The 22,752-nt window shown below is 39.2% G+C and overlaps 1 protein-coding gene across 9 annotated transcripts; it reads left to right on the forward strand.

The window, feature by feature from the left end:
• The first annotated feature begins 5 nt into the window (after positions 1-5).
• OXNAD1 (oxidoreductase NAD binding domain containing 1) lies at positions 6-20,932 on the forward strand. Of its 9 annotated transcripts, none has more exons than XM_053993349.1 (9): positions 256-757; positions 5,190-5,355; positions 5,610-5,673; positions 8,892-8,998; positions 12,434-12,575; positions 15,374-15,410; positions 15,516-15,616; positions 18,015-18,123; positions 18,737-19,105. In XM_053993349.1, exons 1-9 carry the CDS (start codon positions 736-738, stop codon positions 18,889-18,891), a joined length of 903 nt encoding a protein of 300 aa, XP_053849324.1. In that variant the 5' UTR covers positions 256-735; the 3' UTR covers positions 18,892-19,105. The 9 variants fall into 9 exon arrangements, with proteins under 9 accessions (XP_053849360.1, XP_053849301.1, XP_053849342.1 ...); XM_053993358.1 differs by having other exon boundaries at positions 15,519-15,616; XM_053993333.1 differs by adding an exon at positions 2,863-2,984 and having other exon boundaries at positions 258-757; positions 15,374-15,616.
• Positions 20,933-22,752: the final 1,820 nt, after the last annotated feature.

Genomic DNA, 22,752 nt, shown 5'->3' on the forward strand with positions numbered 1-22,752 from the left:
ACGAGGGCGGGGCTCCCCGTGACGCGATGCGGCGGCGGGTAGGGGTGGTGGGAAGCGGGCCGGGGGATCCCAGGGAGGTTCGGGCGGGGAGGAGGAGGGAGTGGGGGGGACATGAGGGTGAGGGGCGGCGGGCTGAGGGGTAGCGCGTTCGAGTCCTTCTGGCTCGCCCTTTCCTCACGGCGGAAGCCCCGCACGCCGGTCGGAAGCGGTGGCCGGGCCGCCCTCTGTGGCTATGGCGCTGCCGGTTCCAGTCCTGGCGTCTTGCCCGGCGATCCCAGGGGCTGCGAGGGAACGGCCGGGCACTGCTGCGACCTTGTCCTCGTCCCTCCCCTGCCACTTGCCCTTGTCCCTGCCCTGCCCCTTAGCCGTGTGCTTCCCCTGCCCCTTGGCCGCCTCAGTGCCGCCCCGCCCCAGCTGGGCACCGGCTACCGCCACCTCTTTCCCACCTCCTTCCTTCCAGCGCTCACCGTGTTCCCCTCAGTCCTGGGAAAAGGGGGAAAAACTTTGTTTTCTGTGATTACTTTTTGCAGGAAGGACTGTTTGTCTAAAGGAGTGTTTCACCGAGAGATAGCTTTTGAAAAAAAACTTCCTGTGCTGCTTGCTTAAATACCCTTGTTGCCTGCCTCTGCACTCTCTTGCATTAACCTACCTAGTAATTTGTACTTAAATGCGATGCGGATGAACTAAAAGTAGTTCTCCCTTCAGATAGTGACGTGGGATTGTGGGACAGAAGAGATGCAGACATATATCTCAACAGGTACTAACCCAGAGCCAGTGGATCAGAGGGGATGGAGAATGAATGGCTTGTTGGTTTTAAGTGAGGAGAGGAAGAAGTCATGAAAAGTACTCATTTCATTCCATGGAGCAAAGGAGGTTTATAAAATATGTAAAGGATGGGTGTCAAGAGGAGGGAGTCAGGCTCTTCTTAGGGCTGCCAACCACTAGGTCAGGAGGCAATGGACAGAAACTGATGTACAGGAAGCTCCACCTGAATATGAGGAAGAAGTTCTTTACTGCATGAGCGACCAGGCACTGGAGCAGATTGCCCAGAGGTACTGGAGACTCTCTCACTGGAGATATTCCAGAACTATCTGGATGAAGTCTTGTGCCCTGTGCTCTCAAATGGCCCTGCTTGAACAGGGAGGTTGGACCATATGACCCACTGTGGTCCCTTCCAACCTTTGTGAAAAAAGAGGGTATTTGGAGCAACTATTCCTGTATTAGCTTGGGTAAGGTGAGAATAAAGGGAGAACATCCTACCTGACAGGAGCCTGGGAAGGTGAAGCACAGCGCCTTCATGGAGGGCAGGGAATTACCAAAGAGCTGGGTGAGTGAAAAAATCACAGAGGTGACAGATGGGGGAAAACCTGTTCACATTTTGTAAAGGTGTGAGTTACACTTGCATGTGGTAGAGGAGAGCCAGGACTCATTGAAAGACACTTTGGAATTTATTGGTTGCGGAGTAAAAATTGCAAATTATTTTTATTGTGTTTTTCATGATTGGAAAGTGATGATAGTATAAATGGAGCAAGTTTCTTGAACTATGGTTCAAGAGTTATTTCTAATTTAGGATAGAGGCTCAGCCTTCAAGTAGTTGTATTAATAGGGTCTTTCAGCTGTGACTATAAAATTAGGCTGATATTTCTTTTGTTTCCAATATTATGTATTGATATTGAACTTCAGGTTGATTGAAGATGTAGATGTCTATAAACATGATGTGCTATATGAAAGATTCCAGATCATAAAGTGATCTCATGAATTTGAGAAACTGATTTTTGAGCACTCTGGGTTTACAGATAATATGCCAAGGTAGAGGAATGGGATTTCATTAGATGTGTATTTTGTTGTCCTAAAATAGTTTGCAATTGTTAATACATTTGTTATCAATAGCATCTACACATTTGATGTAGATAGTACTAAAGTGTTGTGCTTAAACACTTAAGTACACTTTAAGTACTCTGGGATGCTGTGGAAAATTTGAAGTAATTTTTCTCACTGGGGGTAGAAGACTTTGAAATAATTCCATTTTTAAAAGTTGCAAGCTGCTGTGGAATTAAACACTGAAAAACTATTAAAAATTATGGACAGTTAAAAGCTGCAGGAAGTATTTCTTATGGTTGAAAATGGGCATTTTGAATAGTGACTGTAAATGTATTCTATTTCTGAGCAGCTTAATTTATGGAAGCTCTGCCTTCATTCATACAAGACTACAAACAGGACAGATTACTAAGTGACCAGCCAATGCAGCTGTTAGTGAAATCCTAGAGAGTATTGGCCTGATTAGTTATCAACAAGCTGGATCAGTGCCATTTCAAGGGATTCAAAATGAAAAACATTTTGAAAATAAATTACACGCCTTAAAAGAATGCATGGAAAGATATTTAAATGAAAGTAAAATATTAATGCTTTAAAGAAGCAATAGACTGTGTCATGGGAATAAATATAATTTGATAGGTGATGATATATGATAGTTATGCTAGCATTTTACGAAAAATAAAGGCAGATTTACAAGGAAGGAGAATTATCTATCTCTTGGCTCTCTATGAATCTGTTCCTACACTTGAAGGGTAGTTCTGACCAATTTTGAATGTTGTGCATGTCAGTTTATCTTTCTCTGTCATAGCTGCATGAATGTGTGGTTTTGAAGCTTCACATCATGTTTCCACTGCAGTGCATATGAGTGTCCTCCACTTTCTTTACTCTTTAGATATGTATTATGTAAGGTAGTGTGAAGGATTAATGTGCTTTTAAATAAACCTGTGAACAAACAGGCTTAATTAAAGTTTATAAAATTCTCCACCCAGCACCTTTTCTTTACCACTAGAAAGGGAATGCACAGTCAGTGTTTGATCTTTCATACAGGAATATTGTTTGAACAGTTAAAATCACAGATATGCTGGCTGGAAGGCACTTCTGAGCATCATCCAGTCAGAATTCTTGCTTGGAGCAGGACAGTTGTTCACACTGGATTAAGCCAGTCCCAGGTACAGACTTCTGTAATGAAATTTCTGCTTTTCAGCCCTGCAGTTTCTCAGTTCTCCTTTGAAGGGGAGATCTACTATTCTAACCTAGTATCATCCACAAGTTTGCTGATGATAGAATGGCCCAGAGGGGACCTCAAAGATCATCCAGTTCCAATGGCCATGCCATGAACAGGGACACCTTGTGTCTCATCATCCAAGTTAATGATAAATATGTTTACCTGTATCAGCCCCAGGCTACTCTTACTGTTCTAGCCAACAAGTGAAGCAAACTTGAAGCCATCAAGTCTTCAATTCTGTCTGCCCAGACAAGTTTTCAGCCACTCCAGCCATCCATCTGGTCTTGGCTTACTAACATGTGTGTGCTTCAGGGGCTGGTGCCAGGACCCACAGGACACTCAAGGTGTGTTGTGTCCTGTCCCCTTAGCTGTGTGACCAGACCTTTCATCACGGTACCTGCTCAGATTTATCAAATGTAACCTGCCCTTGGTAAATCTGAGTCACACCTTCCTGATTGCTTTCTTAGCTTTCACCCAGCTAAGGGGACAAGCTCTGAGCATTTTTCCAGATACTGAGATGATGTTGACTGGATGTAAGTACTGCTTTTGCCTCTTAAAAATGAGCACATGTTAAGTATTTTCCCAGTCAGTTGGAGACTGTGTGATAAGTGTTTTTCCTGGGTAATAGACACTTGCCTGACAAGCGTGTCAGCTGTGTCTCTTAGCAACATTGAGTGTAACCCATCTGGCTCTGTGCATTTGAGTGCATCCAGCTCTCTGAGCAGGTGCTGGCCCTGCTCCTACTTATCCCTCTCCTTCCCAACCACCACTGATACAAGCAGAGGTCTGGGTGCAGGCTTTGCCTGTAAAGACTGAGGCAAAGGGAGTGTTGAGTACTTCAGCCTTTTCCATATTATCTCTTGACAAGGTCTTCCCCTTGTGAGAGACTGAAACATTGATGGTTAGTGGCTCAAGCAGTTGCCCGTTTGGAAAAGCTACAGGGGCTTTGCTGAGGCTGGGTTTGCACCCCTGGACCGAAGGAGGAGAGGTTTGGGTGTGTGGTGGGAATCCTCTGATCTGCAGAAGAGCAGCACAGGTGCAGGGAGGGTGAGCAGCCACCACCAGAGGATGACCACACCAAACTGACCTTGGTTTAGCAACAAGCTGGGTTTGAGCCAGATAAGGGAAAAGGCCAGTGAGAAGCAGGTGCTGCTGAGGTGGGATAATGCTGTTTATCCTGCCAGTGTCCTCCCTTACACAGCTGGGCCAGCTGTAAATCTCCCCTCCCAGGGAAGGTATCAGGACACTGGTGTTCACAGCTGAGCCTGAAGGTGTTCATCCCCTCCTGTGGGGCAGAACTGGCTCAGTTACACTGGCATGAGAGGCAGCTGTCATGGCTTAGAGGGTGTCATAACCCATCAAAGACCCCAAAGCGCCCCCATGCTCATTTCTGGAGCCTTCCACCAGACCACTGCACATGATCCCCACTGTTGGAACAGACAGTGTAAAACTTCCCCCAGGGGAGGTGTCTGGGCTTTCTCACCTGAACATGAACATATTGAACCCATTGAAATCTATGTTTCATGGTTTTTCCTCACCCCTGATGGATCAAATGTCCAGCCATCACTTCGACTAAGTGAAATTGCAACAGTCAGTTCTTGTCATTGGATCCATGGTCGGTGATATCTTTCCTCTCCCCTATCTTCTCTTATCCTTTCTTCCTCTTCCTTTCTTTTCCTTATATATTTTATTAAGTGATTATTTTATACTTTTATAGTGTTTCATTTCTATAGATAATAACTAGAAGGGCTCTGTACCTCCTTTTCATTGCAACCAAATGTTCTAAAACAAACCTGCATTATACATATATGTATATATAAACACTGGTCATTCAGTGTCATTCCACTCTAATCTGCCCCAAGGAATCTATTAACAAGCACCTCAGTTATCCTCACCTTTAGGAGTGGGAATAACATCCCTTCACTGGAAGGATGCACATTGTCACTTCTTTATGAAATTCTCATGCTTTCAAAATTCCCTCTCATTATACTTTGTCTGTTGCTAGTTTTAGCTCCAGCTGAGCTTTGGCTTCTCTGATTTAAGGGAAAAAAAAAGCTGAAAACAAGCCATGCAAAAAACACTGAATGCTTCATTTAACATACAATTATTTTTTTGATTTTTTGAAAATATTTATGATTTTTTTTTTCAGGAACCTGTGATTCTGAAGACTGCCTGATCATCATGGTTCGTGCTACTGTTTATGTCGGTTGCACTGTTCCTCAGTTACTGAGAGGTGCTCAGAGCAGAATTTTTCCCTCTCATTCTCTATTGGGGGTGTTGCGACACTCTGCTTTTCCTTACTGCACAGGAAATGGGTAGGTTATCCACGTCCTTGTTTAAGAGAATGCCATGGTAACACTGTCAAAATCAAACTGACAAATTACTACAGACCTATAAATGCTTAATCTAACTTCCAATTATATATTTGTATTTAATTCTTATTTAGATTTGTGTCATCTGTAGTCTAGATTACACTGGTAAATTGTTATGTTAATAGAAATTCATATCAGTAAGGGACAGTAGCACAGCTGTCAAAATGACAATTATCTTTGTTTGCTTTTTCTTGCAGCACAATAAAATCAAAAAGGAAAATGGATCATCTAGAGAGGACAGCAAATAATTTTCGACAGGAGGTTAGTGTTCTGTTCTTTAGGATGCAAGTAATTTTTTTTTTTTCTGCAAAGATAATTATATTGGATAATAGCATTCGATTCTTAGGCTCCATTTTGCCTTCTGCTGGAGTCTGGTTTTCTTCTTTTTCTCCTCATTTTTATATTTGCTACTGATATAAAATTAGCATATTTAGTGCTCAGTGGGTGAAATGTAATGAATTTTAAAGTTTTTCAGTGATCTGATGCTGTTTACTTTATGTTGGACAAGAAACTTAATAGATTTCTGGCCAAATAAAGATTATAATAAGTAATGAAAGCACATGGATACCCATTATCTCTAAACAGACTTATCCAATTTTTATGGATTTCTACAATTCTGATTGAGATTTGAGATTTAAAAATGTGGAAAGTGTCCTTTTATAACATAGGAATAAGGCAAAAAGTGTAGACATTTTTACAGCTGTCTATCATCTCTCTCTTCAAAAAGATCTTTAGTTTTATGTATTCTAATTCACAAATACAAGGAAGATATAGCATTGTTCTCCATCAAATCCAGAAGTGCTTATTCTGGATCTCAGTTTTGCACAGCAAGCATTCTTTTTCATAATGTTCAGAGGGGAACATACTCTTGTATTTCATACAGATATTTCCTTTCTGTAATAAGCTGAAGTAGATGCACACAGATGCAAACACACCACACATCTGTCAGTGTATGTACATGAAGCCCTTCTCTGCTGTTTTTCCCTAACTATAGTAGAGCATAAATCACATTCTTCCCAAGAGGAAGCTGGGTGCAGGGGATATGTAGGTAACCCCTGAGAGAGAAGATTCAGCCCTGTCTGGCATGGGCTGTAGATGGATGAGACAAATGCAGCCTGGTTCTGCCTGTCACCAGAGCTGTGAGCCAGCTTTGGGAACCACAGAGCTGTGCCTCAGCTATTCACACTAATGCCAGCTCTTCCCTGAGTACAGATCAGTGTTGCTTGTGGACATCCAGCTGCTCTGGTGGATCCTGTTTACCCAAAAAAAATGGTGTAGAGACAGGCACAGATTGATGCATGTTATCCTTTGCTTCTGACATGAAAAAAATGATGGCACTTCTGAGTGTTGCAACCATGGGGTTTTTTTTATATTTATTGTTTGGCTTGCTTCCTTTCTCTGCTCAGTCTCAGTACCTGAAAAATACATGGAAAATTGATCCTTATGAGGTGTCGAAAGCTCAGGGTTGGTTCAGGGAACTGTAAGGCACGAGGAAGAGAAGGAAGCTGTATGAGATAGGTGAAAGAGCAGGGCTCAGTCCTTGCTACTGCACATTCTCTGCATATCAGAGGATTATGTTGTTTCTTTTTTTAATGCTTGATTTATTCTTTGTTGATTTATTTCCAACCACTTTAAAATCAGTTTATTTTACATCCTCTGCTTGGTTTTAAATTCCGTATAATCAGCAGTTGGATTCCTTCAGCCAATATTGCCTTATTTGGCCATTTCAGTCCTGTAAAAGATGAAAGAATCATAAATCTGTGTTGCATTAGTGTGTATGCTACAGAACATTGCCTGTTGAAGAGTGATAATGTGAAGGACCAGGGCAAGGAAAAGTGACTAATACTTACTTGAAATACAGCTACAAAATCCAGGATCCTTTGCCTCCTCTCACTGCAGCCTTGCTCTGACCAGTTGGATACCCTTGTGATGGTCCAAAATGCTGGTTGAATGTCTTTGATCACCCTGACTCAAATTTAATTTTTTGAAAGAACTTTATACCAATTAAGAATTAAATTTCCGGTACTCTTGCAGCTCTCTCAGCCAAAAAACAAATTAAGGAGTGTACTGAAGAGTAAAGAAGGGAATGAAGAAGATCCAAATTTAATGTTCTTTTCCTGCACTTCTCCATCAGAACCACCACTGAAGTCATGTATCTGACATTTCTCTTGTTAACTTTGACTGACTGCATTCCTCATTTAATACTGTCTGCTAAAGTGGAACAGGAATCCATGCTACTTCATTTTAAATTAGCAAATGTCCTGCTGTTTAATGGGACAGGGGACGTGTTCAGATGTTGCTTTAAGAATAAATTAATTTCCTGACATATGTTTTAAATTACAGCATAGTTGCTTAAAGTTACAGTTTTTTTGATCTGTTTGATCTTAGACAAATGAGAAATGGTAGAGTTGTGGTGGTATTTTGAGTATTTCCTTGTGTGGTAAGTGACATCAGCATTTTCAACAGTAAAATCTGTATATTGCTCTGTGTAGAAAATACTTAGGGCATTGCTTTCTTTATAAAGGAGAAAAGGTTAATAATTATAGTCCAAACTAACCTGAAAAGGAAGGGTAGGGAGGGGATGAACATCCATGTCACACTGATGGACATCAAAGAATTTAAGTGGCGTGCTCATCCCCAGTGGGTCTTTTTGCAAAGTCTACTTTTCATTTTTCATTTTTTTTTAAACTCCTTAAAAGTAGTATTAACTATGGCTCTGACATCTCCTCCCATGTGTCTGCCAAACTCTGTTAACCAGCCATGAGACCATGTGTCTTGGTCTCTCTGTGGTCATATGGGGGTGTAGGGGGTAAATGCAGTAACACAAGGCTTGCTGGTTTTCTTTGATGCAATAACATTAATGCATAATCTTTCAGTAATGCATTTAATTACTTAAATCAGTCTAGATCCAGAATTGTCCTTGGGGCTTCATCTACAACTGATTGTTTTACAAGTATCCTTTGTCTTTATATCAGAGATCTTTTTGTTGCTGGAGCCTGCAGGAGTGTGTCTTGTATAGACACACTTCTGTATATCTGAAGAATCTGATAAGTGATAACTAGCAATCACCTCTCCTTATAGCTGTGTTCTCTTCAGCTGAGAAAGTAAGTAAGTTTGTATGTAATCTTAGAAAAAGTGACAGACATGGTAGACTGCAAGTGCAAACACTGTTCCCCATTCAGTGGATATTTAAGTGAATCATAGAATGGTTTGGGCTTCAAGGGACCTTAAAGATCATGCAGTTCCAACCTCCTGCCATGGGCAGGACACCTTTCACTAAACCAGGTTGCTTAGGGCCCTATCCAGTCTAGCCTTGAACACTTCCAGGGATGGAATCCATTTTTGTTTCATCACCTCAGTGAAAAATATTGGTGCTGTAGGTAACATGGGAAGTGATGAATGTCTCATGCACAGCTTCTTGAGTGTTTTTGCTGCAAATTATATCTACATATCACAATGGCTTCTTTTCCTTTTGCTAGGTAATTACACAAGCAAAAGTGTGTGGAATCACCAATGAATCGGAGACAGTCAAAAGGCTTCGTTTGGCAATTTCAAATAAGGATTTTACTTTCAAAGCAGGACAGTGGTAAGATCTTCTGGTATATTTGAGGGGGAAATTACTAGAAGTCCACTATAACAAAGTTCTGAAAGGTCTCTGATCCTTGGGCCTTGGAAAAAGATGTTAATTTATATAATACAATGTATTCTTATTGGATGCTCTGTGAAGAGCTCAAAGATATTTGGCATAATTTTTAAATAGTCATTATAAAAATGTTAATATTACTATTAAAAGGGCAGAAGTGGATATTCTTTAAATGTTGAGTGTTTTGGTGTTTTCCTGTGGTTTATTATATTACATTGTTTCTTTAGGAGTACTTTGAAGTTCACTGCACTTTATTCTGCAGGCTGTCTTTATATACTAGTTATTTTTACAGTGGAGCTGAGACTGCTAATTTGCAAGTTACTTAGTTTTGGTTTATTTCTTCCCCTTGAAGTTTCCACTTTGAAAATTAAGCCTGTTACGTCAGATTAATATAAATAGACAAATTTGAAAATAAAAACTTTATATTATTAAGCCTTTGAAACAATTAGCCATTTGTTTAAACAATTTTACAGGTATTTTTTCCCAAGAAAGTAGTAGATTTTCATGTCTGTCATCCTTACTTGTTAAAAATACTCTCACTCAGTAACTTTTTTTTTTTTCTCTTAGAAATTAATTTAAAACTAGGAGTAGTTGCTTTTGGCAATGGACAATAAAAAGTTCTTAAACTTTTTATTGGCTTTGGCCATCTGAAAGTGGTTTTGCTGAAATCAAAGTATAGCTGCTAGGGTACTAACAGCATATGTTACTCATGCAGTGTTAATATGCTGGCTTTTAAATTTAGAACCAGAACACAAGATGCTGATTAGCAATAATTTGTGAAGTAATTTGCTGCAGTTCTTGCACATGTGCAATGACTCATATTAAATTCTTGCTTGCCAGTACTTGCAACATACTACCCTCCAAAAACATTTTTGAAATTATCATGCTGGAAACTGAAAGCTTTAATTATAATTACTCTTCTTCATTTTCTTCTTCCTTGAAAGTGTTCTAATGCTTTTGTAAGGTACACCCCAACTTCTCTGTACTTGTATCTATAAACTGGGGTTGCATTTTTTTGATGAGCAGTACAAAACAACACATTTTCCTGAGCAGAAAAGGCTAACTTGTTAGGATTTGCTGAAGTAAGATGTTACAGTCAAAGATTGTCACTAAAATGTTTACATTTCCTGAAAGTGTTCTAATTATTGAGTTTTTCAGAAGCAAAACTGAATTTGTTTTTCAAGCACTTTGGCAGATACTGGTCTTTATCTGACTTCAAATAAAAATGAAGAGACTTGTTGCTGTTAGACCTTTTGATTTACTAAAATATGCATTGAGGTATATGCATGTTGCAAACACTTTGAAGAAGTAGCTTTATCGTTTTAGTGTTTCTGATCTCTCACTCCAGCAATGGGTAATTATTACTCATTTCTTAAATATATGGTTTAGGTGGGTTTTAAAAGGAGGGAAGTAAAAAACCACCCTGAGATCTCTAGTTTACATCTTTTTGTGCCTCTCCTTGTTGTGGGTTTTCTTCATTTTTGTCACTTCTCCTGGTCTTTTCCCTTAGGCTATCACAGGTAGCATTTCTTCAGGAGCCTTCTCACCCTTCCTAACATGGCTGAGACAAGCCATCAGAGCTAGTCTGATAAGATAAGATAGTAAACTGTGCCTTGAAATCTCTCATAGTCATGTACTTGGGGAAAAAATACACCTGCATTAGTATTTGGGAAAGGTAAAAGCCATGTTTGATGTAGGTTTTGCAATCATGTTTGTGTGTTTCCTCACCAGGCATGGATAAGGTTTCCCTTACATGTTAAGGAGAACATTTTGACTTGAATGTAAATTGTGACTTCACAGCATAAATTGTCATATTGTTCATTAATTTCAGTAAGTTCATCTTAAGTGGGAAGATTATTTTCCACCAGAGGGAGGTAAAGAGCTTCAGTAGCATTGTGAGATGTTCCTTGGCAAGAGTCGACCTTTCTGAGCTCCCAGAACCTGACTGTCAGTAAAGCTGGGCCCCACAGGCAGTGGGGCTGCACCAGCTGAGGACACTGAAATAACCTAAGTTTTTTTGGTTGTAGACCATTCTTTTGCAGTCAGGTATCTTTACACACCATGAAGATATTACAAGCATAAAGTTAAAAATTTTATCACACTGTATGCATTCTTTGAGAGAAAGAGATTTTTTTTTTTTCTTCAAAGGGTGAATTTTGCATGGAATAAGCAGACAAGATTTTTTTTCTTCAAATAGTGGTGAACTACTCAAAGTGCTTCTCTCTTTCCTCAAGCATTTGTGGTGTCTGTGAAGAACAGCCTTGCTGTTTAAAGAAAATACCTGTGCAGCAGCAGCCAGTCTGTGTTTCTTGTTGCATCATCACTTAACTAATACTGAGCCAGCCTAACCCTGGCTTGAATTGAATAATGGTTCTCTCTAGTACCTGGCATTGTTCATCAGTATGGTTCTTTCCTAAGGGGACCAGCACAATTAGTTATAGACATTTGGTTTCTTTTGAAATACAGTGCTTTTGTTATGTGCTGTATAAAGCAGAAGCATTTAAATATTTATGGAACACAGAGGAGTTCAGGTAATAGATCACAAACCAACTTGGTTTTTTTTTGGTTTTTTTTTTTTTTAATAACTATTTGGAAGCCTCATCAAGGCTTATCAAAGCCTTACTTTTATGAGACTGAATTATAGTTCATATGTAGTAATGGCTTGCCTTCCATACTCTCTAATGGCTGGTACTCCAGAAGCTTAGCCACATGTTACCTTCTTATCTATATAAACTCATGCATGGGTTACTTTTAAGCTGAAAGGAAAAAAAAAGTAGGAATTTATTCCAGTTCAATTTCCTATAACCTAAGAAGCAGTATCTGCCACCAGAGGGAGCTGCGGTTCTGCAGCCAGCTGTGGACTTTTTACATGAGAAATTTTTTACATACTGTTGGTTTTATTTCAGATATTTCATCTACCCAAGAGAAGAAGGTGTTTAATATAAAGTCATTTCCCTAAAACTAGAATGCCAGTCTTCTTATGTTTGAAAATTGAAGAGCCCATCAAAGGGACCAAAGTGGAAATTAAGCTACTCTATCAGACCATAATTTTGCTTTTGTTCTAATATGCAAATAATTTATTTAAAACATTTAGAATTCTAGTCTGTTGTGAAATGTGACATCTAATGTTAAAAACAGAATGGTTTGAAAACCTTCTAGTTTAGCAAACATGATGACATGGTTCTAGAAGAAAATAATTCTAAGGAAATGGTGTTACTCAAGGTTAACTCCCTTTTTGGAAAAGTTACATTACAGAAATGAAGATGTTGTAAAGGAAAGATAATTGAAACAGAGGCAGCCACATTATTTTGGCTATTGTTGTCCATGTTTGGGGTTGCTGGCTTCTTTTTTAAACTTTCATGTCTGATCTGTTTTTAGGGTGGATTTCTTTATTCCTGGAGTATCTGTAGTTGGAGGATTCTCAATATGTTCAAGCCCTGGCCTGTTAGAACGAGAAGGAATACTAGAGCTGGCAGTAAAGCACACTGTTCATCCTCCTGCTCACTGGATTCACACTGAGGTAATTGAAATTAACTGTGAGATTTGCCTTGCTCTCTTTTTTTTTGAGGTAAAGGAGATGGTGTGTGTTTTCAGACCACTTTGTGCTATTAACTGCAAAATTCACATTGACTTCCTCAAGCATTTTGGATACAACATAAATCTTAAAACCTTTTGTTCAGTAAGGACTGAAATCGGATGTTTATATGGAAATATGGTGATTGTGATCTTTTGACACCACTTGTGCTTACAGTGGACTTAAAGTGATACTGTAGTTAGTGTATATAAGGGTCCTTATTCCTTTGGAATTAATGAATTTTTGAGAAACCTCAAAAACTTCTAACTTACATCCCTGAGAACAGGCAGTGTTACACATTACAAAGTTACCTCTGATAACCTTCCATGATTCCTGACTATTTCTGTAAATATAAAATGCTGGGAATCATTAACAAATCACAGATAGATTATTAAAGGGGAGCTAAGGAAGATACTTAGATCAGTTCTTCTGAAATGATAAAACATTTCAGAATATCTATAGTATTCTTTTAAATACACAATTTTTTGTAATAAAGATATAACACAAGGCTTGGGTTTTTGCTGTATGAAAAGTAAACTCCGAGACTTGGCTTCATGGAATTTTGTTCATCATTTACCCCATTTAGTTTGTCAAATGAGTCACGTTTCATCAGTGATCTCTCCTATCAACTTTTGTTCTTTTCACAGTCTCTGGAAACTATTTAAGAATTTTTGATGCTGTAAATCAATTTTTGTTACTGAGTTGTCTGGTGGAATTTATAGGATAAATCTTTAGTTAAGGGCAATCTACATCAAACCTGATGCCGTGGAGAAACCTCCAGGAGGGTATACATGGACTCTTCTAGCTAAACAAAAGTGCATGCTTTTCTTCAGGAAATAAGCAGAAAAAATAGCAACCTAGAATTCAGAAATGTTGTATATATGGTGACAAAACTGGTACTTAATTTAAAAGTTTAAAAGTTTCATTTTAAAGTTTAAAAGTTGCTTCAAAAGGAAGCTGGTATCTCAGGTTAAAATAGTTATGGGAATAACTTTTATAATTCCCATAATGTTATGGGAATAGTTAGCACTGATCTACTTGCTGTATTTGTGGTTTTTAGAGGTATTTATTTCTTAATATTACTGTATATAAAATAGTAAATTTTAGCACCATGTACTTTATATAACTTGAGGAAGATGTCACCTTTTCTTTTAAAAATATACATGTAATGTATTGATTACTTCACTTCTCTGCCTGAGCTGTGTCTATAAACTAGGCTAAAGGACAACAATTTCTCATGGTATTACTCCAGAATTTTACTACTTTTTCTTGTATACTGACTTACTGTTACCATTGTCATGGCCAAAGCATGGAAATACCTGGAAGACTACTGGTTAAGAGAGATTCTTCCCAAATCCCACGTCTGATCTTGAGGAACTGTGGCTGGTTAAGGGGGCAGATGTGAGATTGTTTCTCCCTAAAATTGATTATTTCCTCAAAGGCTACCATATTTTGTGTCCTCCTTAGGCCACATGGATCTGGAACACATGTGGATTTGTGCTTCTCTAGACCAGAGTAAAACATGAGAAAGCCTGGCAGTGTACATCACAAGACCAGTTTCAGATACTGAATGCTCATTGCCCTACAGTATACTTGAGAGACAATAGTTCTGCAATAATTAAGAAAAGCAAGAAAGTTGTTGGGTGTTTTTAATGGTCATGCTTACTATCTTAGGAACCTGTGCAGTACCTGCATCCAAGGGCATCCTTCTTGCTCCTGGTGGAATTGTTACATGTTTAGACCTCAGCTGTCTGTGCGGCCTTTGTTAATGGAACTCCCTTTGTTTCAGTTTACTGTTTCCTGCTATGAAAAGAATTCTTTGGAGGAAGTGTTTTTGTTCTCTACGCTAATTTTTCAGCAGTTCCTATAGCTTCTTTTTCTCTCCACCATTCCCACCTTCCTTGGTTTCCCTATCCTCTTCATTTTATCTTTTAAAACTATATATGGCCTAAGTGCTCTTTATTTGTTCTGTCAGCATGCAGTGATGTGGAAGAACTCACCTGACCTCTCTGTACTGCAGCTTCACCCTTCAGACAGGATGCAGTGCTGGTTTACCAAGGAGATACTGACCCAAGTGGATTTTTTTTTGCTGTAGCTTTTGTTTTCCATGTATCAAAAAAACATGCTTGGACACATTTCTTTAGAAAATAATTTCTTACATACAAGTGGAGAGTAAGAGAGATTTTTTCCCTGATTTTTTTCTTCTGAGTCTCTGAAGTTGCAACTGCAGAAGTGATTCTGCAAGAAATATTCTTGTGAATACTTGCTTCACTTCTGAGTGGTTCTCAATTTTAAGGAATGAGGATGGAAAAACTTTCTGTGTATGCAACTTATTCTGACCTTCAGTGACCTCATAGGAAGGCCTTTTTTGGCATGAAGCTGGTTTTGGGTAGAAGTGTGATTTCACATGTTGAGCTTGGGTTTTCATAACCACATATTGTTGCTGGAAAACTCTGTGTGAATTGTTCCTCTTTCTACTTTTATGGGGATAGGAAGGGGGAGTCACCATCCTGCCTTGCTATAAGACTGAAACTTTTGAAAGTAGAACTAGATCCCTAGAGACACTGGGTTACTTCAGATAGTTGGAAAGTGTGTGTATATTTTAAAGTCCTTCTCTTTTTCCTTCACTGGTCAATTAAAATAAAAATCACAGCCCAGCAAACCTTGTGACTGGGATGCAAAAAGAATAAGATTTTAACTTTTGCATTTAGTTCTGAAATTAAATATCTTCTTTTCCATCCTAGTGTACTCTTGACTCAGAAGTGGCTCTGCGAGTGGGAGGTGATTTCTTCTTTGATCCTCAGCCTGGTGACTCCCCAGTAAACCTAGTGCTGATAGCAGGGGGTGTTGGAATTAACCCATTGTTTTCTATACTGCTGCATATAGCAGATCTTCATGGATACCAAGAGGGTAAAGGAAATAGACACAAACTGGGAACAGCGAAGCTGTACTACAGTGCAAAAAATACAAGTGAACTCTTATTTAAGGTAAATCAAAAGTTTTTTTTTTTTAAAAACAAATATCAGCTATTCAGCTGCTAGTGTGTATATCAATGTTACCAAATTCCAGAGAGTCATTCTGTGTAAGACACTGTACAAACAGAGACAAAAGTCACTTCCTGCCTCAAATCCCATGTGTGTTTTGTTAACTACTTATGCCATTGTACAAATTAAGGCTGTTATTGGATACATCTGCTCCCATTGGTTTTGATAAGTCAATTACCCCTAAATTTTTCTATATCCCTGCATTTTGCTATGATTTTGTAAGAGCATCATAGTATACTAAAGATTATATATATATATATATATATGTATGTATGTATGTACACATAATAGTCTGCATAGTGCTATAATACTGTAACCACATAGTCTAAGTAGAGATTGTATTGAATGTAAAGACTAGAAAAGAGTAATTATATCCAAAGGAATACTTTATAAAGTAACAGCAGAGCTTTATTGATAATGCATTAGTTACTAATAATTACTAGGGTATGAATGAAGGATTTATAGCTGCTTTTAAAACTGCTTGTCCAGCACTTCATCAACATTTACTCAGCAGTTAAAGATCAGTTGTCACACTCAGCCATTAAGGGTTATTGACAAAATCTTAGGGTCAAATTAGCATAGCTTCTGTAAAGAAGCATCCAAAATGATTTATGGGTTTTTTTAAGTATTGAAAGCTTTTGATTGTAAGATAAAGATGAAGAGCTGTCATGATTCCAGAAACTCTGTATAGGATCCATCACTAATTTTATTTCTGTACTTCTATCACATTTCCAGATACTTACTTTCTTTGAAAAGTCATTTGTTTATTGCTAGAAGCAGAATAATCTGCTCTTCCTTTTGGCCACCTACTCATCTTCCAGTCTGTTCTAAGCATGCACAGGTTTTTCCAGTGCCAGTACTGACATTCCTAGCATTCACTTAAGCGGTTTTATGACAGCAGAACTTTTGCACTAAAGCTCTGGGACAGAAGAGAACACTGTGTCATGCACAGTGCTTAAAATATAACCCTCCTTCATTCTTCACATGTCCCTCAGATCCAGAACATGACTGTCAAAATTCTTCACTTTTGTGCAGATGATTGAGGAAATAGAATCTCTAGCAGCCTTTATGCTGTTGTGACACACATCTCTACAGGATGTGTACAATCTTCATGAGGACCTGCTGGGTTATCACTGATGGTTTGGAGGATGTGGTCCCTGAAGGAGCAGCTGTGTATGGGCTGACAAGGGCAAAGGGAAATGCCAAGGTGGGATCTGATCCTCACTGTGGATGTGCTCTCCTGTCACAGGCTGAGGCACTGGAAATACCCTTAGTGCAAATTATACAAGCAACAGCACTGGCGTACAAAGACAGCAAGTCAATAGTAGAGGTGCTGGTGGAACACTGTACAGCAGTGGCAATATGTGGTGCTCTTCATCCCATGTCTTTTTAGGGATTCAGGAACAGATTTTCTATGAAGTATAATCTTTCTGGGTTTTTTTGTTAAGCAACCCAGGGCAGACTCAGTATAGTCTAGTTAACAAGCAAACACTCATTAACAAAATGAGCAAATTTATCTAGAAATTATTTTTACTTCAGAATATTTTAAAGAATTTCCAGTGTCTATTCCAGCAGTGAAAATACTGTACAATGCAGAATCTAGACAGTAGCTAAATCTTAATTTCAGAACTAACTACAGCATCTGACTTTCTTTTTTTGCTGATTTGAACTGAAGCCGCTGGAGGTTTGGTGGTAACTTACAGCTGTGACTTCGGGAACTGAAAATGAATTTATACTTTCTACTCTGGAAAAAATAACATTAGCATTACGTGGTAGTTGGTTTTACTTGAGAACATGAGACAGTAAAGGGTCTAGTGACCTTATCAGATAAACCAGACAGGACTCAAAAAGTTCTTAACTAATGGTAAATACATACTGCAGGGGTTTTTTTGTTTTGTTGGGGTTTTTTTTGTTTGTTTGTTTTTTTGTTTGTTTGGGTTTTTTTGTTTTGTTTTTGTTTTGGTTTTTTGTTGGTTTGGTTTATTTTTTTTTTTTTAATAGAAAACCCCTATGGAACTGGAAGGAGGAAATACTGAGAATTCATAAGGGGAAGAAATTTGGAAATGGCCTAACTGTATCTTAGGTCTAAATCTTACAGATTGTAATCTGTGCCAGAAAAGGAGAAAAGCACTAACATAGCTGGCAGGGTATTCACATTCCAAGTGTGGGAATTCTCTGTATGTGTGCAGGTCAGGCCTGTGGAATCACATCCATCAGGTTCTCAGTGCTGAAATGCAAAGTCTTGGTTCTCAGTAATAATCACTGGCATTCTGGGACTGTGTGCATACATCTGCTTTGATTTAATGGCCTGTGGTGTAAGAAAGTGTGTTTAACATTACAGAAAAATATTCTTGGTTTGATGAAGGCGTTTCCTGGAAAGATCACATGTTGTTTCCACGTCACCCAGCAGTGCTCACAGATCTGTAAAGAACTGCAGCCACACATTACAGGTAAATGTCATGGCATTGTAGAGAGATCCTATCTGAAGCCCCAGTTTGATTACATCCTACAGGATGAAGCTGTGCATGAGAACCCAGCATTTTTATATTTAAAGCTTAAAAATGAGATGCAAGTTAAACAGTTTCTCTGTACTTATTCTGCTTTGCAGAAAGGTTTTCTCTTTGCAGTTTTTTCTCTGTTAATCCTCACCTTTATTTCCCACTGCAGACTTTATTCCAGAAACTATTAAGCAAATGCTGTTTGCTTTCCTTAAGGTGGGACTGATGAAGCATAGGCTGACTGCTTATAAGAGATACTTCAGCATGTTTCCATGTCTGCTGTATTTGTGTCAGAGATACCTATTTTTTCATGTGAATTTGGGACTTTACTTGTCTGTAAGCCATGTTTCTCTTCAGTGACTAATACCCTCTGCATTCCCAGAACAAGCACTGATCTAAATCCCCAGAAAAACAAATGGTTTTGGAAGCCTTAAATCTCAACCTGAAACAGGCCAGACATTTTTAAGAAATGAGTACTTGAAATACATCTAACCAGACACTGTTTTTGAAGTGACTTCATGATTAATATTTCTGTTCTCATTTCCTACTTTTTTTTCTTTGTCAGAGGGAAGAATATCTGAAAAGGATCTAGAGAAACACGTATCTAACGATACTTCATGGTACATCTGTGGTCCCCCTCCAATGATAGAATCTATATCCAAACTACTCACTAACATTGGTGTTGCTAGAAACCGTGTTTTCTTTGAGAAATGGTGGTAGTGACACCTGCTGAAGAGAAAATTACATTTTTTCCAGTGCATTTTGATAAGCTAAAATGTACAGAGATGGACTATTAATTATTTTGAAGATTTTAATGAAGATGTCCTCAGTGATGAAAGTGGTCCTTTAATTTAACTGTAATGCCTGTAACACAGTGCTGCTGCTTTGGGGGAAAGAAAAGTGATTTTATATTAAAAACATTAACTGTCCTGTTTTTTTGATGGTTTGCCTTTTCTTATGGGTAGCAACATATTTCACTTTATACACTTAATTTATTAGTCAGCTTTTAAAAGACTTTTTTGGTGCCTGATTCAGCACTTGTAGAGAATTAGTTGTGCAGCAATATGTTTGTAAGGATCATTCAGGCCACAACCTCTGAATCTGCTCCAAATGAGTTGACACACTTCCCTCCCCAGTTTTATATAATGCATTTACTATTTTTATAGAAGAGCTGCTGTGTTGTGACTTCCTTCTCTTGCCATTTCTTCTCAGAAGAAAAAAAAACACCTTTTATGTGGTTTATATAAAGAAGTCAGTTGTGTTGACGAAGACATTTTCTCATAATCCTGTTTAGCCCTGAGTTTAAAGTGTTGAGTGCAGCAGTCATAGGAATTCCTCCCCTGAACCTGTATCCTGTGCTGAAGTTGTTCAGCCAAAATTGTACTTGTGTGGGCCATGTCCTCAAAAGCAGTACTGGCCAGCAACAGCCAAGATGGGAAATCTCCACAGTCCTGCTGCATAAAGTACAGAGCTTTAGGGGATTCCAGGACATACTGCTTGGAGAAAAGTCTTTGGAAAGGTTGCTCTTGCTCTTGTACCTCTAGGTGTAATGGCCAATACCTGAGCCCTTCCTGAATGAACCTTCTTTGTCCAACTTTTAGAAAAACTCATCATAGAGATTAGGAGAACAACAAAATCTATAATGAGTTTGTTAATTATCTGCATAGACAGTTCAAGTCCTCAAGTGGCAGAGATTCCTGCTGTACATTTGAAGACCTCAATCAGGAACTATATAAAAAACATTCAATTAATACTGAATTAGTATAAATGTTAAATGGATAAGGCCTTCCCTTTGTTAGTGGCTCCCTTACTTGAGTTACATGTTTCAGACATAGTAAACTAGGTAATGCAGCAAGTTCCTTGCCATCAGTGTCTCCCTGCTCTGCCTTAAATAGGAGTTGCAGAGACACTGAACCACCAGCCAATTCCCAGCCTGCTGCAATCACCTTGGTGTGAAGCACTTTGTTTTTCAAGCATAACTTCCCTGTGGTTGGCTAAGAAGGCCTCGAGCCCAGCTGTAGCTCTCTCCTAAGAAGTCATTTCAACTCCAGTTCTACCCTCTTCTTATCAGTCTGGTATGCTGTACAGCTTGGAGGCTACTTACTGCCACATCCATGTGCACCTCATCCTCAAACTGCAGAGAGGCAGCCCTGCTGGGAAAGGCCAGACCTTACTATGAGTGAAGCACAAAGCTGCTCCTGGGACTGTCAGGAGCTGATAAACAAAGTAAATAATGCCAGTGCTTCCTGGGTGTTGAAGGAAACAGGCCATACCTGCTGCCACTCAGCACACATGGAACTTAAGGACAGGCTGTATTTTCCATCAGAAGGGGTGAATCTGATTGATGGACTTTCAAAAGTTGCCTTTTGGGGATAGTACTGTGATGAGGCTTTGCCCCTAAGTTTGTGCCTTCCGCTGCCTACACTTAGGTCTGTGCTTCTGCTCCATGCAGTGCCACCGCCAGCTGCCATGCTGGCCCCCTGCACAGCCACTGCAGGCCCAGAGGGGATGTCTCATCCTATCCCTCCTCCTCAAATGAGAGGAAGATTCCTTCTGAGTACCCCTATTTCAATGAATGCTTCCTTGTTTGTTCACTCTAGAATGTAAATAGGACAGCGTGCTTGTCACAAAAAATAACACCAAGGGTGTTTTGTGTTCACAGAGATGGCAGCTGACGTGTCATAGCTTGATGCTTGAAAGAAGCCGGGTTTTCCTAGGAACGTGCAATACATTGCTGTCAGGAAGTACTGGTGCCCTAAAATAGCCATGCACTAGGCTCGTCTGTGTTTTAACAGTGTCATGATAAAAAGATTCTGAGAAACCTTTAAATGTTGTTTCTCTTGTGACTTCTACATCATTTCATGAATTAACTGGTACACCCTTTTCTTCCCTTAATGCAGAGGCTTTCTGCAGCCCAAATTACATCTCTTTCAAAAACCTTCCTTAGACCTGCACCAAAATGTCCGTTTAACAAAAGGCATTTTGAAACCCTTTGCTTCTGTCATCATCTTCTTTTCCCTCTAACCTCCTTCTGTCATCCCCTGTTACACTCAGCCTGAGTGCTGTGCGGCAAGGACACATCTAATTGTGTGGGCTCACCCACTTGAAGAGCGGGATGAAACATACATACACTGCCCCGAAACATGGACAAGAAGAATTATTTCATACCCCCTGCCCTCTCCAGATAGTGGTAGCCTCTGGTACTGTGAGCAAGAAGTCCTTTCTTACCTTCTAATAAATGCCACTTCTAAGCCAAGAAGTCGGGAAAGTTGTTGACATCCCCTTCCTCCACAGCCTTTTCCTGTTGACACTTAAGAATCTTTTGGAAGTCTCTTTCTAAAGAGTTTTGTGGTCTTTTAGTGAGATGTCAGTTTCACCTTAAAGTCTGTTATTGGATCTGACTCCACCATAATTGAAGACAAAAATAATGTCCCAGAAACATTAACCCATATAAATACATGGTCTACAAATAATTCAATAAATGTGATATTGGCCTGCACTGCTGAGAACAGAGAGCAGCCCCTGCTGTTCAGCTGCTACGGAGTTGGAGAAATATTCTCATCACTTTGGTGAATCTTGTCATCGTAGAAAGTGTTTATTCCTCTTACACTTGTGCCATCAGGTAAGGAACAACTGAAGGAGAAAAAGTAGACTGATAACTTTTTTTTTTGCAATAAAGGATGAGGAGTGAGAGATGTGTCCATCTATACATTAATATTAAACTTAAGGAGTTGGTTTGTCAGTTACCTGGTGTTGCAGCCTTATTAGACTTTATCTTTCTCTTCTTCCCATGACACGTATTGTACCAGTTTGCCGTGTGCTCATCTGGTACAATGAGTATCAAATATTCCTATAGTATTTGCATCAGTTAGTGGGAAAAGGAGTGGCTATTCAGTTATCCTTACATTGTTTTAGTTAGTAGGGTGCTTTTATAAGTGAGTAATAGAAAGCACTTAAAATTTAAAAGCCTTTTTCCCCCCTTCAGTGTTATATAGGTAAGGCACTGATTAGAGTCAGCTGCCACATCCAGCACCACAGGCACCTTCCTGAGGATGGAGGCTTTGGCAAGGATCACCTTTTAAAGCCAAAAGCAAATCTTCACTAACAGCCTCAGAGATATGTGAATTGTGTCTGCAACTACAATTCATAGGCGTATTGTTCACTGGCATTTCTCATACTTTTGAGAAACGTTTATCAGCAAGAAATTAGTATCTGCTCTTCTTATACTCTTCAGTTCTGGGAGGATGAAATTCCTGCGTGAAAGGCTGATCATGCTTCATTTCTGCCCTATAATTGGCTCCCTGAGGCAAATGTAGAGTCACAGGAACTACAAAGAAAAAGTAGGGTATCCAAATGCAGAGCCCTTCCTCTGCTCACTTCAGAAATCGAGGCTGACAGAGGAGTCAAATTAGGGAGAAATGGGTATATTGTTTTATACTTAGCTTCATTTCCACACATATATTAAAGCTACTTTGGGCTATTTCATTTATACTGTTCTCAAGTACACAGATCCAATAATCAAAGACGTAATGCAAGCTGAAGTACCAGTCCCATTGTTTGTGCACTTCACCTCTCTTAACA

This window comes from Vidua macroura, chromosome 1, assembly GCF_024509145.1.
Source record: "Vidua macroura isolate BioBank_ID:100142 chromosome 1, ASM2450914v1, whole genome shotgun sequence".
NCBI classification, from domain to species: domain Eukaryota; kingdom Metazoa; phylum Chordata; class Aves; order Passeriformes; family Viduidae; genus Vidua; species Vidua macroura.

Excerpts from the sequence above, each read along its gene's own strand:
- OXNAD1 (XM_053993320.1), top strand. The coding sequence starts at position 736 with ATGCAGACATATATCTCAACAG. Across the intron at positions 5,356-5,609 it reads CCTTACTGCACAGGAAATGG|CACAATAAAATCAAAAAGGA; the intron begins GTAGGTTATCCA and ends TTTTTCTTGCAG. Across the intron at positions 15,617-18,014 it reads CAAGTGAACTCTTATTTAAG|AAAAATATTCTTGGTTTGAT; the intron begins GTAAATCAAAAG and ends TTAACATTACAG.